The sequence below is a fragment of the Cervus canadensis genome, chromosome 21 (genome assembly GCF_019320065.1).
Source record: "Cervus canadensis isolate Bull #8, Minnesota chromosome 21, ASM1932006v1, whole genome shotgun sequence".
NCBI lineage: Eukaryota > Metazoa > Chordata > Mammalia > Artiodactyla > Cervidae > Cervus > Cervus canadensis.
Genome location: NC_057406.1, coordinates 10811505 through 10828727, shown reverse-complemented (window position 1 = coordinate 10828727; position 17223 = coordinate 10811505). Strand labels below are relative to the sequence as shown.

At 54.0% G+C, this 17223-nt stretch overlaps 1 protein-coding gene across 17 annotated transcripts in view; it reads left to right on the top strand.

The window, feature by feature from the left end:
- The window catches only part of CACNA1C (calcium voltage-gated channel subunit alpha1 C), a 449723-nt gene that overhangs the window by 415689 nt on the left and 16811 nt on the right, over positions 1-17223 (top strand). For 11 of the 17 annotated variants that reach the window (XM_043441750.1, XM_043441741.1, XM_043441743.1 and 8 more), the window contains 5 exons: positions 8406-8438; positions 10917-11045; positions 12398-12463; positions 13058-13149; positions 16963-17128. In XM_043441750.1, coding sequence (XP_043297685.1) covers positions 8406-8438; positions 10917-11045; positions 12398-12463; positions 13058-13149; positions 16963-17128 — 486 coding nt within the window. The remainder of the gene's footprint in view (positions 1-8405; positions 8439-10916; positions 11046-12397; positions 12464-13057; positions 13150-16962; positions 17129-17223) is intronic. The other 6 variants (XM_043441753.1, XM_043441746.1, XM_043441744.1 and 3 more) reach the window with 1 other exon arrangement.

The following is a 17223-nucleotide window of genomic DNA, read 5'->3' as shown; positions in this document are numbered from 1 at the left end:
GGAGGTGATGGAATTCCAGCTGAACTATTTCAAATCCTAAAATATGATGCTGTGAAAGTCCTGCACTCGATATGCCAGCAAACTTGGAAAACTCAGCAGTGGCCACAAGACTGGAAAAGGTGAGTTTTCATTCCAATCCCAAAGAAAGGCAATGCCAGAGAATGCTCAAACTACCACACAATTGCACTCATCTCACACGCTAGCAAAGTAATGCTCAAAATTCTCCAAGTGAGGCTTCAACAGTACATGAACTGAGAATTTCCAAATGTTCAAGCTGGATTTAGAAAAGGCAGGGAAACCAGAGATCAAATTGCTGACATCTGTTGGATCATAGAAAAGAGAATTCCAGAAAAACATCTACTTCTGCCTCACTGACTAGACCAAAGCCTTTGACTGTGTGGATCACAACAAACTGTGGAACATTCTTAAAGAGATGGGAATACCAGACCACCTGACCTGCCTCCTAAGAAATCTGTATGCAGGTCAAGAAGCAGCAGTTAGAACTGAATGTGGAACAATGGACTGGTTCCAAATTGGGAAAGGAGTATGTCAAGGCTGCATATTGTCATCTTGCTTATTTAACTTATATCATGTGAAATGCTGGGCTGGATGAAGGACAAGCTGGAATCAAGATTGCCCGGAGAAATATCAATAACCTCAGATGTACAGATGATACCACCTTTATGGCAGAAAGCAAAGAAGAGCTAAAAAGCCTCTTGATCGAAGTGAAAGAGGAGAGTGAAAAAACGGGCTTAAAATTCAACATTCAAAAAACTTAAGATCATGGCATCCGGTCCCATCACTTCATGGCAAATAGATGGGGAAACAGTGGAAGCAGTGAGAGACTTTATTTCCTCCAAAATCACTGCAGATGGTGACTGCAGCCATGAAATTAAAAGATGCTTGCTCCTTGGAAGAAAAGCTATGACAGACCTAGACAGCATATTAAAAAGCAGAGACTACTTTACTGACAAAGGTCTGTCTAGTCAAAGCTATGGTTTTTCTGGTAGTCGTGTATGGAGGTGAAAGTTGGACCATAAAAAAAGCTGAGCGTGGAAGAATTGATGCTTTTGAACTGTGGTGCTGAAGAAGAATCTTGAGAGTCCTTGGACAGGAAGGAGATCAAACCAGTCAATCCTAAAGGAAATCAGTCCTGAATATTCATCATCCTGAAGGACTGATGCTAAAGCTGAAGCTCCAATACTTTGGCCACCTAATGTGAAGTACTGACTCATTGGAAAAGACTGTGGTGCTGGGTAAGATTGAACACAGGAGGAAAAGGGGACAACAGTGGATGAGATGGTTGGATGGCATCACCGACTCAATGGACATGAGTTTGAGCAAACTCAGGGAAATAGTGAAGGACAGGGAAGCCTGATGTGCTGCAGTCCATGGGGTCACAGAGTCAGACACGACTGAGTGACTGAACTGACTGCTCTTTTTAAACAAAAAGCAAAGACAAAGGAAACATTTCCAGAATATAAAATTTCTCCCCCAAAAATTGGCGGTTGGGGTGGTGCAGAACCCCAGGACTGGTGATTGGCATCACATGCAGAACCTCCATCTGTACAACGGCTTCCATTTACAATTTGCCATGGCCTCCAGCTCTGGAGTCCATCCCCCATGAGCCTAACAGTCAAGGGTGATCACCCCCACCGGCCAGGGCACAGGCGAGGGTATGGCATAGCTGAGGGCAGGGCACAGGTGAAGACGGGGCATAGGTAAAGGTATGACACAGGTGAGGGCACCAGGTGAGGCTGGGGCACAGGTGAGGTTGAGCACAGGTGAAGGTATAGCCTGTCAGTGCCTTTCCCACCCCTCGACTGGAGCCCAGCCCTCCCAGGGTGGCTGGCTTCCCACACCTGGGGCTAGTGCTGCTTTCTGTCCAGTCCACAGTGCCCTTTGTTAACATGTGAATCTCACATCCCCTTCTCGTGCGTGGCCTCCTGCTGGCCAGGATTGGCTCAGCCCATATGTTCCATGGTTTATATCCTAAAGAACCATAGGAGGTTTTTTATTTTCAAAACAAGAAGTTACAGGCCAGTGCCCCTTCCGGCTGGAAGCCCCTCAGCTCCTCCCAGGCTCCCTTCGCCCACGTGGAGATGCTTCTCACTCCATAGATGGAGGAGTCTGTCAGAAGTCATGGGGAGGGTGGTCCGGAGATAGAACGGGGACAGCGCCTGTGATGGAGAGCAAAGCGGGAGCTGGAGACCCTCCATGCAGCCCCCACTGTTTCCCTTCCCTCCCACACATGCAGTTAGGAGACGCACCTTGTCACCCCAGGCAGGGGCCAGAGGAAAGGGCTGGACGCAGGTCAGACCAAGTGCTGGAGTCCTAACACTGCTCCTCCACGGTTTGGGGAGCATGGTATTACTGGCCAGGGTTTGAAGCGCAGCTAAGAGCATTCGTGTAGAGCCTGGCCTACACTGGAGAGCACTGTTGAAGGGGAGAGATTGTGGCACCAAGCCAAGGACATTCTTTCCAAGCTTCCTGCCCACACACCTGCCAATCACAGACTCACAGCCCTTGTTCCCAGAGACACTGGACTCTTGGTTAATGGGTGTGGCCAGATCAAGGCAAGCTCACTGACCACTGCCTGTAACTCAAGCCAGACGAGCCTGGCCCATAAGCAGGGACATGACCCTGCACCCAGATGGCAGCCAGGATCATGGGGTCCAGTTACAGGAGCAGCGGCACTTCATTCCCGAGCAGGGCCCTCTACTGCAGGTTCTGCCTCCTGCCGCCAGCAGCTTGGGGCCTGGTGCTCCCTGGGGGAGGAAAGAGCTCGGCGCCAGGACTTTCCTGGGTACTGCTCTAGCTCCACCCACCCACCTTGAGTTTTCTAGTCCTACTTTCTTCACCAGACCTCCCTTTTCGGATGAACGTTCCATTCCAGCCTTAGGATTTCTGGAGGCTCTTCACCTGTAACTCCTCATCTTTGACTCTTTTTCCTGAAATCACCAGATGCTGTCTTCATCCCTCTAGATACTCCCCAGGTTCAGATTCACCCCCTTCTCTTCAACAGTATCGTCCTCCCGCCTCTGCTGGGCTCTGGTGCCCCCTAGGGAGATGGGCTTCCTAGGAACCATCATTGCCTTCTGTGTGCCGGGCACTTGGGATCCATCGTGGACCAAACAAAAGCCCACCCTCAAGAGCCAGCATTCTAGGGCCAGGGGCTGATCAGGCGCAGAAAGCCAGGAAGTCTCAACGGTATGTGAAAGATGAGAAGTACCAAGTGAGGGGATCAGAAGGTGGGGAGTGGAGAAGACAGGTGCTGTTCTCTGAAGATGAGCTGTAGTGAAGAGGTGAATCTAAACAAAGCAAATACCTAAAAATTGAAAGAAATTAAAATACACTGCTACTTGGAAGAAAAGCTATGACAAACCTAGACAGGGTATTAAAAAGTAGAGACATCACTTTACGGACAAAGGTGCGTATAGTCGAAGCTATGGTTTTTCCAGTAGTCATGTATAGATGTGAGAGTTGGAACCTAAAGAAGACTGAACGCTGAAGAATTAATGCTTTCAAATTGTGGTGCTGGAGAAAACTCTTGAGAGCCTCTTGGACAGCAAGATCAAACTAGTCAATCCTAAAGGAAGTCAACCCTGAATATTCTTTGGAAGGACTGATGCTGAAGCTCCAATACTTTGACCACCTGATCCACCTCATTGGAAAAGACACTGATACTAGGAAAGATTGAGGGCGGGAGGAAAAGGGGACGACAGGGGATGAGATGGTTGGATGGCATCACCAACTCAATGGACACGAGTTTGAGCAAGCTCTGGGAGATGGTGAAGGACAGAGAAGCCTGGCGTGCTGCAGTCCATGGGGTCACAAAGAGTCAGACACGACTGAGTGACTGAACAGGAACAACGAAGGCCTGAGAGAAGTGAGGCGACGCCCCTGAGGGTCCCTGGGCAGGACGAGCAGGGCGGGGGGTCAGGGAGAGCGCCAGATTTGGGGCTTCACCTGAGCACGAAGGGGAGATTTTGGCACCTTTAGGAAGAGGTGTCCATGGTCCAGGGACCCATTTGCTGTGCACAGGAATCGAGGATGAAGCCACTCCACCATTTGGAAGGGGGACACAGCCATCCAGGCATGAGGACTCTGGCTCAGGACAACCCCCTTGCTCTGGGAGATGCCTTGGACCCCACGATGTGACCAGAGGAGGCCCCGGGCCCCAGCTGTCCATGTCTGTGGCCCAGCTGCCTGGCCCCTCCCAACACGGCACCTCCTCCTCCTCTGTCCCTCAAGTCTGGAATTCTTTTTCCAGAAGGAAATCCGTGGAAGCTTCCGGGGATTCAGCCAGCACCCCCAACCTCCCTCCCCTGCTGACAGGAAGTGTTGGGAGGCCCAGGTCCTTCGTCAGGAACACAGGTGTCCTTAGTCACCTGTAGGGACAAGGAAGCCACCTGACCAAGAGCAACAACTCGCCTCGGGGCTGGACACCTCCTGGCAGGTCCACATGTGGAGATCAGGGGCCATGGAGTCAGAACCCTCATGTGGGGATGCTCGGACGCCGGGACTGTGGGCCAGTGGGGCTTGGAGGCCAAAGGGCACAGCAAGTATGGAGCTCCCCCACACACACACACTGCCTCCTGGACCGGGGGAGAAAGTGGGCGGAGGGGACATGGATGGGACAGGACTCGGCTCGGAGTTTCCAGGGTGCACGCTGGGACCCCAGGTGGGCGCTACCCACCTGGCTCCTGGAACCAGCGGTCTTTTAACCACAGACCCATGGGCCTGGCTTCCAACGACTACCCTCCCTGGCTCCCCCTTTGCCACGTCCTAAGTCAAAACATCTGCTGCAAGCCCACCCCCTCGGGCTGAGTCAGAGCCTCCCTCCCTCCACCCAACCCGCAGCCCACGCCTGGCTCCCCGCCCAGCTTCCCTGCCCCCACCACGGCCGAGGGGCCAGAACAGACGTCAGTGTCCAGATGGCAGTGGTCTGCCTGGCCTGGGTTGCTTCTGAGGTCAATTAAATCAGACTGGTGGTCTCGGGCCAAGCCGAGGAGGGAACCATGATCCTTGCCACCTTCCTGTGCCGCCCCCACCCCCCACCCCAGCTCCTGGAGCCCCTTCGAGCCCCTCCCCTCCTCAGCACCACCCCCACCCAATACCCCCAACAAGCCACCAAGGCGCCTTGTTCCCAAAACACTGGTCACAGAGGGCGGTATTGACTCAGGAAGCTGCCTGCCGGGAAGTAACACTGCCTTTAAAAGAACGGAAGTGAGGCTGGACCTACAGAAGTGCTTTGAGCGTGGACGTAAGGCCTTCAGGAGCAGGACCCCTAGTGAGAAGATGGACCTTGGCCTCCCACTGTCCCGAAGGGCACTTTCTCCTCCGCTTGTAAGTGAAGCTGGCCCCGAGAGGTTGCGCCCTGCTCGCCAGCCGTGAGCGGGGCCCCGGGAAGCCGCAGTCCAGTCGGACACAGGGAGCCGCTTCCTGAGCCCAGCCTCCACCTGCGGGACGAGATCCACGTGCTGGGCAGCAAGTTGATGAGGCCTCCAGGGTGGGGGCAGAGAGTGTCCCAAAGCCGAGACCTGGAGGAAGATCCTTCCCTCAGGCCTGAGCCGAGAGGCCCCCTGGAGGGGGTTCTCAGCCTGGCCATGTTAGCTGTCCCACATCCCGACAGCCAGGACCCAGCGGGGACCCGCTTGCTCTGACCGAGTGAGCCTTCTGACCGAGACCCTTCCCCTTTCTGTCATCTCATTTCCTTTTTTCTTTTTTAATTATTTTAATTGGAAGCTAATTACTTTACAACATTGTAGTGGGTTTTGCCATACGTTGACATGAATCAGCCATGGGTGTGCATGTGTTCCCCATCTCATGTCCTTCCCTCTCCTGCCCCATTCTTAGTTTTTCTCTCCACGTACAACCCCCATGCATGCGTGCTCTGTAGCTTCAGTCGTGTCCGACTCTGCGACCCCGTGGACTGTAGCCCACCAGGCTCCGCTATCCATGGGGTTCTCCAGGCAAGAATACCGGAGTGGGTAGCCATTTCTTCCTCCAGGGGATCTTCCCGACCTAGAGATCAAACCGGCATCTCTTAGGTCTCCTACATTGGCAGGTGGATGCTTTATCTCTAGTGCCACCAGGGAAGCCCCACAACTCCCCTCCTTTGCCCTAAATCAGGACTGGACAAAAGGAAGCAGGCAGGGCACAGCCCTATTGGGCCACATGGCCAGCCCTCCAGTCAGTGGGTGATGCTAGTCCCCAGCAGCCGGCTCAGCCAAAGACCATCCACAGCAGAGGGACCTCGACAATTCCCTGAGCTCATGGAGGAAGTGAGGGGACCGATTTCTGGCCCCAAAACACTGACCACGCCCCCAAAGCACTCACTCTCTCTTGTCACTTCTTGCTTCTGCTTATTCGTTTCCTTGAGTCTATTTCTTCTCCACCTTTCAGGCTCTCTGTGTCCATCTCTGTCTCTGTGTATCTGTCTCCCCCACCCCGCACCGCCCACATACGGGACTTTGTGTTGTTGTGAGTGCTCCTGACAAACTGACTCTGTTCATTTATCTTCCATGAACTCCTCTTGTTGGTTGTCTGCTTGAATGACTATTCCTCCCAAGGAAGATAAAACAGTCCTGATGATCTTGCAGTCAGCCCCGTGTAGTGTGAGTTCTGCAGGTAGCAGCACGTGGCGGGCCGTCGGGCTGCAGATGAACAATAGTGAGGCTCCTGAGGCTCCAGCCACTCCCTGCATGACTGCCAGCACAAACGGGGCTCCCCAGTTCAGCCCCCGGCGTCCTGCAGGGGACACGGATCTGATCCCTGGTCAGGAAACTAAGGTCCCACGTTCTGGGCAGCACAGGCAAATAAAGAACAAAAAAGTTGCGCTTGAAAAAACATTAAAATCCCAAAGGAAGAATACTGAGTGTTTAAGAAATAAAATAAGTAGTTTTAGTTCTGTCTTGGCCAAGGCTCATTGGGCTGGGCCAGGTGACCCAGGTGGGCCCTCTGAGTCAGCCCTTCTGGTCCCATTCAGGATGGGGTTGACCAGAAGACTTCAAGCTTCTACCCAGGGATGTTAGGAGTACGGGCAGCTCTGGTCGTTTTCAGGGCACATCCCAGATGGAAGCAATAGCCAAAGCCCCAGCCCTAAGTGTGTATGGAGGCCTTGTGCCCTTGCCCACAGAACCCCTGAAACACGGAGCTCCTAGGTGTTCATGCAGGGCACAGGCCCCTGACCAACCGGAAGCTTCCTGCGTGCATGTGTGTGCATGTGTGTCTGTGTCGTCTCCATGTTCTGTCCTGGCCTGCTGGCCACGTCCTAGACACGCGCCCCCTCCAGGCACATGGGTGGACCTGGCAGCCAGTGCCCCTCAGGGAGCAGGGACGGCTCTCGACTGTGGTCCATAAGTGACCAGAGAGGCGTCCTCTCTCTTCCCTCCTCCTCCCGTTCCTCACCCTGTGTCCCCACCAGTCCGCAAAAAGGACACCTCCCAACTTGCTTTGGGAAAAAAGGAATTTGCTGAGAAATCTATTACCAAAGAAGAATTTTCAGCCTGCGAGCAAATGTCTGGTTGTGCACAATTCCGTCCTTCAGAAGCCCTATTATACGTTGTCCTTGTTTGTACCTTGAGAACTAAACACAGGAGCAACCCTCTGACAGTGGAGGGCGGCTGTGGAGGTGGGGTGAAGGTGGAGTCGGCGGCTCTGGGCGCCAGGACTGTCCAGGGGCCAAAGGGCAGGGTGCCTCCCCGGGTGCAGCTCTGGGCTGCCGGGAATGCTCGCCTGCGGCCAGTCCCCAGCCCCCAAACGAGTCCCCGGTCAGACCTGTGAGGACAGCTTCCCAGGGCATTAACACTAATGTCCTCAATTGTGTGCAGGGCTTTCAAATTTAAAAACCAAGTCCACACTCGTTATCTCATGCCTGTGACCACGGTCCACACCCGGGGACCAGGAACCTCAGCTCGAAGGCTGGCCCTACCGCACAGGGGGTACCCAAACCTCGGTCCTCCCCGGAACCTGGAGGGTCACCACCCCGGGGCTCCATTGCTCAAATACCTGTGGGCCGAAAGTGGCCGGGGCACAGGCAAGGCCTTTCAGCTTCCGCTGGCAGTGCTGGGTAAGTGTGTGCAGTGCCAGCCCCTGGAGGCTGTCTCAGGACACAGGGCTGATTAAAAACACACAAAATCCACCTTCAAAATCCAGAAGACCTCAGTGATAACGAGTGTGAATTAGTCTGCCACCAGAGATGGTTCCGGGCAGAACACCCGAGAGCCTGGCTGAGTGGGAGCTGGTGCCGGTCACGCCACGCGCCTGCCAGGCCTGGGCCCCGCGCCTGGCCCTCCTGCCCTCTGCTGCCACTGGGTTGCTCCTGTGTCGCCGAGACCTGGAACGCGGGCCTCTTCGTGGGAGACTCATTACAGCTTATCTCTGTCTGCCTTTCTTTAAAGCCAGCTGAACATACCCAATGCTCTCCCTTTATGGTAAGACCGAGCCTCCAGACCACGCTCTCAGCTTCTGTGACCCCCACCCCTAACGTCCCCACTGCCCCCCAACCCCCGGCGTCTCGGAGCCGGGCCCCAGTGCATGTCACCCACCCGTGTCTGCCATGCGCCTTGCCTGCCTGGTCTGTGAGCTGTCAGTGCTGTTGGTGTGATGTTTCGTCCGTGAGCTTTCCTATGGGTGGCAGTTCACTGCGACCTTGACCGTCTGAAAAGCCACTGGGAGAGAATCAGACCAGAGGGCCAGTTCCTGTTAAACATCCTGAGGACCCTGCTCGTTGGCATCTCCAACCTTAATCTGATGTGGGGCTTGCACAGGACACCAGCCGGTGCCATGGCGAGGCCCCTGGGAAAGAGGAAGGAGAGGTGATGTAGTGGAGGTGGAGAGGCAGTGGGTCCCTCCTGGTCACCAGCTCCTGGGATCTCTGATCAAGGCCCCAGCAAGAGGTTAAGGTGGGATCCTTACCTATGAGAGGCATCAGAACTGAGCCACACGCCTGCGTCCCTGAGGCAGACCGTATGGTCAGGTCCACTCCTGCGGCAGGAGTCTTTGGCTAAAGTGAGAGAGCAGCCACTCTGAGTGACCTTGAAGTCACCTTGGAACAGCTGTCTCCAGGAGACTGCAGTGAGACTTCGTACGTGGAACGATTGTGAGTTTGTAGAAGGACTGGAGTGCAGGTTGATTCCCCAGGCCCCGAAGTGAGCAGATGAGGCAAGACCCAGGGTGGGTCTTAACAAAGACCCTGACAAAGCCCATGCCCATGGCTGGAAGAGCTGACCCTGGGCGTCCTGCCCCCTCGCCTGGTCAGTAGAGCATTGGGCACCTGCAGCGTTGGGCACCCAGGACCACTCAGGCTGCAAGCTCGAGTTTGGCTGTTTAACAAGTCAGATGTTGATGCCCCTGCGGCACCCACTTCCCAAACTCGCCGCACAGCTGAGGCTCCATGTGAGTTGGTGCTTTCTTCTTCCTCTCCTCCCGAGCGTCGCGGGGGGCCGACGGCTGAGTTACAAAGCCCTGAGCCTCCTCTGCACCTTCCTCTGGTGGGCACAATCTCCTTTTAAGGAGAGAAAGTAGAACTTCAAGTCGGTACACAGATGATAGAAATGCAAAGAGGAAGGGCATCAAAGACTTCAAACCACACAGGCAGGTGGTTTCCTGTGTTGGTTGGGGGTGGGGGGCGGCCTGCTGCCAGCTCCTCCCAGCCCGGCCCTGCCTGGAGAGCAGCTTTGGTTCAGAAAGAGAAGAGCAGGTGTGCCTCGGCAGAGCAGGGTGTGCTGGTACGTGCAAAAACGTGCCCCTTGGGGGTGTCCTGTTGTGTTGGAGGTGAAAGGAGATGCCCCTGGAGCAGCTGCAGGGTTAGACACAGGGGACGTGAGGGCTCCCGTGCTGGTGGGATTTTCATGGTTGTTGTCAGACCCTATCTGATCTGGAGACGGTTAGAAGTAAAGCCAAAGGAGCTGGGAGTTGAGAAGCGGGGGCCACACAGGGCCCAGCGACAACCCAGAGACGCCTCCAAGCAGGGGCCCTGCGGCAGGAGCAGTAACAGGAAGCCCAAAGGTCCCTTCTCTCCCGGTGCCACAGGGCTGGGGGCTGTACTAGGGCTGGGAGCGAGCCAGCTCCCGGGGCCAGCACCCCCAGCTCTCTGTCCCATGTGGGCGGGGGGGGGGCGGTGGGGGGTCAGGGGTCTGTCTGTGCTGAGTGCCCTGAGGTCTGGAGGCAGACGGTGACAGGGCAGCCAGTCTTGTCCCTAGACCTGGCCAGGTGCCTGCCGGCTCTGGCTCCCGCCCCCTCCAGGACACCCTGAACAGGGCCCCTTGGTCCCCTCACACCCAGGCCGGACTCATCCAGGGCTCACTCTTTCTGCCCTGGCCCACCCAGCCCGTGCCCCCCACCCTTCAGGTCTGCAGCCTAAAACCCAGGTCCGAGGTGGGTGGAGGGCAGTAGGGGGGCAGCCAGGCCTGGTCCCAGCACCAACACCCTGGGGCGGCCTGCAGCCTGGGCGGGGGGGCCGTGGAAAGTGGGGGAGATGACACCTAGAGTGCTGAGTCTGGGCAGCCAGGGAGCAAGACCCCTCTGTGGACAGCCCACCCACCCACCAGGACCCCAGTGCCACCTGGCAGAGAGCCGGTCCCACTGGGAATGAAGCACCCTGAGCCGGGCTGGGCAGGAGGGAGGCTGGGGCCCCTGGGGTGGTTCTCAGCCTAGATCTCAAAGCAGATGGAATTCCTACAGAATCACCCCCCCCCCAAGGAGGTGGGGAAGATTAGGGGTGCTGGGGAAGACGATCGGGGCCAGGGCACTGCTGGGCGCTGCCAAGGCCAGGGGCTGACCCGCCCACCCCTGGGCGCCTGAGAGTCTAGTGCAGCCCACCACCCCGCTCGCCTCTACCCCCACCCCGGGCCGTGCCGAGCAGCCTCGCCCGCCCACCCGCCTGGTAACTGCTGTGTTAACGGCCCCAGAACGCGGAGGAGAATTCTCGCATCTCCATCACCTTCTTCCGCCTCTTCCGGGTCATGCGTCTGGTCAAGCTGCTGAGCCGCGGGGAGGGCATCCGGACACTGCTGTGGACCTTCATCAAGTCCTTCCAGGTAGCCAGCCCTGCCCACCCCACCCCAGATCCTCCCAGACGGTGCTCCCAGCTTAGCGTCAGCATGGGGCAGTCACCCCCTCCCAGAGGCGGTCCAGCAGGGTCTGCTCATCACACCCACTTACAGACTTCACCAGACCCCCTAGGACCTGGTGTCCCCAAGGGGCCTCAGGGCTGCCAACTGCAGGGTTGATCTCTGTTCCCAAGAGTCACTTCCTCGTAAAAGTGGGATAGCTGGCCCTGGCCCTGTCCTCTCTAACGAGTCTCATACATGTCTGAGGTTGGAAGAAGCACAGTTGTTAGGTCCCCGAACTTCCTGAAGACGCTGGTGTAGTGACCCCTGTACCTGAAACTCCTGACTGCAGGTTTCCTGAGACAGAGATCCCCAGTGTGGAGGGGCCCAGGGACAAGATCAGGGTGGGTCCTGACCCAAACGTGTAGGACTGAAGTTGCAGCCAGAGGAAGAGGCTGGGCTGTCGGGGCACTCCACCCCACCCACCAGGACAGGTGCCTCCCCACCCCCTCCCAGCCATCTGCTCCAGGGATCTGAGTGGTCTCAGTGGGGGTCAGGCCTGGGCCTACCCCAGCATCCAAGAGCCGCAGGTGACTGCAGGCCTCACAAACTCACCCACCCCCAAGTTTCTGGGCTGGGAAGGGGGCTGAGGAGCAGGCCTGAAGGTGGATGGACACTCCATGGGCCTGAGGCACCACCTGGAGGTGTGTGGGCTCTGTCCATGCTCTGAAAGCCCAAGGCCTCCCCAGGAGGAGGCAGGGACACTGAGCAAGTAAGATGCAGGGACCAGCCACAGGCCAGTGCTACCTGAGCATTTTGTGAGCCTTAAGTCAGCCAGACCCCCAAATCCCTGAGGTCACTACTCCTCCTCCCATTTCTCAGGTAAGGACACTGAGGCTCAGAGAGGTTAAGCCCGCCCAGGAAGCAGGCTTGAGCTAGGGTCTTGTCTTGTTTAGGGCCCCTTGTTCCTGCCTTTGCTCCACCTGGGGAACAGCTTACAGCTGTGGTGGGGTCTGGTGGGTATGCCCCCGGCCCTCCAGCTGCATGAGGACAGGTGGGTGGCGGGAGGGCTTTGTGCTCACTCTAGATTTTTTCTGCCGAGGGAGCATCATGCTGTCTCAAGCTCAGCGCCCAGTTTTTTGGGTCCCTCGCCCCAGCTCTCAGGTGCCTGAAACCATGGGGAGGGGTGGGGTCAAAACCAGACTCAGGCTCCCCTCAGTACCCAAAACATCCGTGGGGCTTCTGGAAGTGCCCCCTGAGCCTGGCAGCAGCTGGTGGCTGCAGAAATGCTGCCGCAGAGAGGGGTCCCGCCACCGGCCTCACACATGCACGTCCCGCAGGCCCTACCCTATGTGGCCCTCCTGATCGTGATGCTGTTTTTCATCTACGCCGTGATCGGGATGCAGGTAGGACGGGCTTCTAGCCTCCAACCCACTTCCCCTGATGCCCCCCTTCTGGGGTCAAAGAGGTCACCGGAAGTGTCACTTCTCCTCCCACCCACATGGTGTCCTGTGGGTGCACAGCTAAGAGACCCTCTCTCCCCGTGGCCCCCAGCCTGGATTCCACTCTCTATAGAGAGAAACTCCCCCAAGTTACACAATGAATTGTTAATTATTCCTCAATGAAGTTTTATTTTAAGAGAAAAGAAAATGTTGTCAAGAATCTGCAGCCAAAAGAGAAAGAGGAAGGCCAGTGAGCCTTGCCCCTGTGCGGACACAGAGTCGTGGTCTCCGCCTCTACCTGCTCTCCCAGGGCCCCTCCCAAGGGCTGGGGGTGCTATTCTTGAATGTTTGCCCAAAGTGGGGGGTTGGGATGGGGGCTGGACAAGGCAGCAGGTGCCTGCCCCCATGAGGCCCTCTGGGTCCCAAAGGGGACTTTGTTCAGCTTATGAGCCAGTCTGTCCAGGGTCAGCTGTGACCCCTGAAAAGACCATTGGATGCTCGGTGGGAACCACGACCACTGTGTCCATGGCTCACTGACCCCATCCTCTCCCCTGCCAGGTGTTTGGGAAAATTGCCCTGAATGACACGACAGAGATCAACAGGAACAACAACTTCCAGACCTTCCCCCAGGCTGTGCTGCTCCTCTTCAGGTGGGTTTTCTGACAGCCAAGGCCTGATGCAGCCAAATAAATAAATATTTTAAAAAGGAAGACAACCTCTTTCATGTACAGATAATGTTCTTGTCTGGGCATCCTGCCATAACAAATGCCACGGACGGTTGGAGAGGTACAAACATCAGGCGTTTTTTCCTCACATTTCTGGAGGCTGGAAGTTCAAGGTCAGGGTTACCAATGATTCCCATCCTGGTGGGAGCCTCTTCCTGGGCTGCAGACAATGTCCTGATCCCTGTGTCCCCGCTCCGTGGGGAGAGAGGCGAGCACGTCTCTTTCCTGTTATAAAGATGCTGCTCTCACCACACACCCCCAGCCCAACGACCTGTTCTTAACCTAAGTGCCTGCCAGCACTGTCACACTGATGTTTGGGGCTGCTACATGCGAATTCTGAGGGGACACAAACATTCCATCCATATCGGGCAGTAGCTAATCCATAAATACAACAGATGAGCTCATACACCATCACTGTCTCAACACGATACTACAAGTTTTATCCCATGCAATAAGACGAGAACAGTAAACCAGAGGGTAAGAATTCGAGAAGAAACAGAATTAAATGCCAAAGAAGTGGATTGCCGAAGACAACGAGAAACAGTCCAACTTAAAAATGAGCAGAGAAGTTGAGTATTGCTCCAAAGAAGATATGTGAATGACCAATGAGCACATGGAAAATGTTCAACATCACGAATCATCAGAGATATGCAAATTAAAACTACAGTGAGACACCATCCCACACCATCAGGATGGCTACTATGAGAGGACAAGTCCTGCTGAGGGGGTGGAGATATTGGAACATCTGTGCAATACTAGTGAGAATGTAAAATGACAACAGCCACTGTGGAGGAACAGTATGATGGTTCCTCAAAATATCAAAAATAGATTAAAAATTCCGTATGACCCAGCAGTTCCACATGTGAGTATATACTAATAGCTAAAAGAATCGAAAGCACGGTATCAAAGAGATATCTGCACTCTTATCTTCATGGCAGCAGCATTCACAGTAGCTACAGCTTGTCAGCAACTGCAGGTCTTTCGAGAGAAGAATGGATGAGCACAATGTGGTTACAACACAGTGGAACGTGATTCAGCCTTAAAAAGGAAGGAAGTTCTGACTCCTGCTATGACACAGACGAACCTTGAGGCCATGATGCTCAGTGAAACAAGTCATAAAAGGCCAGGTTTCCTGTACGATTCCACTTACAGGAGGTACTTGGTCAAAATCATTGTTGTCGTTCAGTCGCTCAGTCATGTCAGATTCTTTGCGACCCCATGGACTGCAGCACGTCAGGCTTCCCTGCCCTTCACCATCTTCCAGAGTTTGCTCAAACTCCTATCCATTGAGTCCGTGATGGCATCCCACCATCTCATCCTCTGCCCTCCCCCTCTCCTCTTGCCCTCAATCTTTCTCAGCATCAGGGTCTTTTCCAATGAGTCAGTTCTTCACATCAGGTGGCCAAAGTATTGGAGTTTCAGCTTCAGCATCAGTCCTTCCAATGAACATTCAGGACTGATTTCCTTTAGGATTGACTGGTTTGATCTCCCTGCTATCCACGGGACTCTCAAGAGTCTTCTCTGACACCAAAGTTCAAAAGCATCACTTATTCAGCACTAAGCCTTCTTTATGGTCCAACTCTGACATCCGTACATGACTACTGGAAAAAGCATAACAGCTTTGACTACATGGACCTTTGTTGGCAAAGTAATGTCTCTGCTTTTTAATATGCTGTCTAGGTTTGTCATAGCTTTTCTTTCAAGGAGCAAGCATCTTTTAATTTCATGGCTGCAGTCACCATCTGCAGTGATTTTGGAGCTGAAAAAAATAAAATCTTGTCACTGCTTCCACTTTTCCCCTTCTGTTTGTCATGAAGTGATGGGACCAGATGCCATGATCTTAGTTTTTTCAATGTTGAGTTTTAAACCAGCTTTTTCTCGCTCCTCTTTCACCCTCATTGAGAGGCTCTTTAGTTCCTCTTGGCTTTCTGTCATTAGGTGGTATCACCTGCATATCTGAGGTTGTTGATGTTTCTCCCGGAAATCTTGATTCTAGCTTGTGATTCATCCAGCCTGGCATTTCACTTGATGTACTCTGTATATAAGTTAAATAAGCAGGGTGACAGTATACACACTTGACATACTCCTTTCCCAATTTGGAACCAGTCCTTTGTTCCATGTCCGGTTCCAACTGGTGCTTCTTGCCCTGCATACAAGTTTCTCGGGAGGCAGGTAAGGTGGTCTGGTATTCCCATCTCTTTCAGAATTTTCCAGTTTGTTGTGATCCACACAGTCAAAGGCTTTAGCATAGTCAATGAAGCAGAAGTAGATGTTTCCTGGAATTCCCTTGCTTTTCACTTTCTCCCAGCGCAACCAATAATAAATACGTAATTTTTTTTTTTAATTTGGTTACCTGGACAGAAGAAGATAAAGCATATTTCTATCTCCTATGGAACCCCAAAATAAATTTCATAGTAAGGGTTATTATGAAATTATTATGAAAAGCAAAATTTTGGACCTTTTAGAACATATAGAAGAATATTTTTACAACCTAGAATACAGCAGGATTTTTCAGACATGATGCAAAAAAGCAAAAAACTAAAGAAAAATAACAATTTGACCACACTGAAATTTAAAACTTCTATTCTTTATAATACACCATTAGTGGAGCTGGGAACGAGCCACAGAATGGAAGACATTGCTTGCAAGGTGTGTAACTGACAGAGGATTCGTATAAAGAATGTATGAAGATGCCACAAATGAACAGAAAGACAGATAGCCCAGGAGGCAGATGGCAAACACCTGCTGTTTCAGCACATGAAATAAAATTTCTCATCATCTTAAAACCAAATTAAAACAGCAGTAAATTTTTATTTCACACCCATCGCATAAACGATATTTTTTAAAATTCACTAATACCAAGAGTTGACACATCTAAACTCAGAAAAGAAGAGGAAGGAATGGAGGGGCCGGGGGCGGGTGGGGGGCGGGGGGTTGGGGGGAGGGATGGGGGAGGGGCTAGTAAAAAGCACAAACTCTCAGCTGTCAGATGAGTGAGGTCTAAGGGCCAACCTGTAAAATGGTGACTGTAGTTGATGACTCGGATCGTATCACTGAAACTTGCTAAGACAGTAGAACTTAAATGTTCTCACCAACAATAAAAGATAAACCTGCCAGGGGATGGGTGTGTTATTAGGGGGGAGGAGCCCTTTCTGATGGGCACGCACATCAGATCGTTGTGATCTGCACTCCAACTCACAGTCTGGCTTGTCTGTCACGCCCCAGTGAAGCTGAGGAAAGAGCTGGCACATTTGTAGAGCCGTGGTGTCTCTCCTGCCTAATGCCAGAGCCTGAATCGGACGGACGCTTGGATAACAAGCAGGGTCAAGCATCGGGAGGACCCACCTGCTGTCCACTGGCGAGTCCACCTGGAAGCCGGCTCCCACAAAGGCCCTGCGTGGCGGCTGCAGGCTCCCTGGTGGCAGCGCAGGAAGGAAAAGCCTCATCACTTGGGCTTAAATGGAATACAGGGCACCCGCTACACAGGGTGACTGAACCAGAACTAAAATGCATCCAGATGGCTAAATCTCAGCACTTATCAGGGATTGCAGAAAGAGGGGCTTTTCAGAAGAGATGCGATCTGTTCCCTTTCCCAGAAAACTTTCAGGCGTGCAGTGTTGTATGTCTTCATATTCTGTGGATACTCCAGCGCTGGGGGACTGAGAAGCCCCAGACCCAATTTAGTGGTTCCCCCAGGAGGAGGGCTGTGTGAGCCACTCTGGGCGTGGTCTCTCGCAGGTGCGCCACCGGGGAGGCCTGGCAGGACATCATGCTGGCCTGCATGCCCGGCAAGAAGTGCGCCCCCGAGTCAGAGCCGGGCAACAGCACGGAGGGGGAGACGCCCTGCGGCAGCAGCTTTGCCGTGTTCTACTTCATCAGCTTCTACATGCTCTGCGCCTTCCTGGTGAGCGGGGTGGGGCCGGCGGCCTCGGGTGCTGGGCGTGCGGTCCTGGCCGGGCTGGCAAGGCTGCGTCTCCGGAACAGTCCAACACGCTGGAA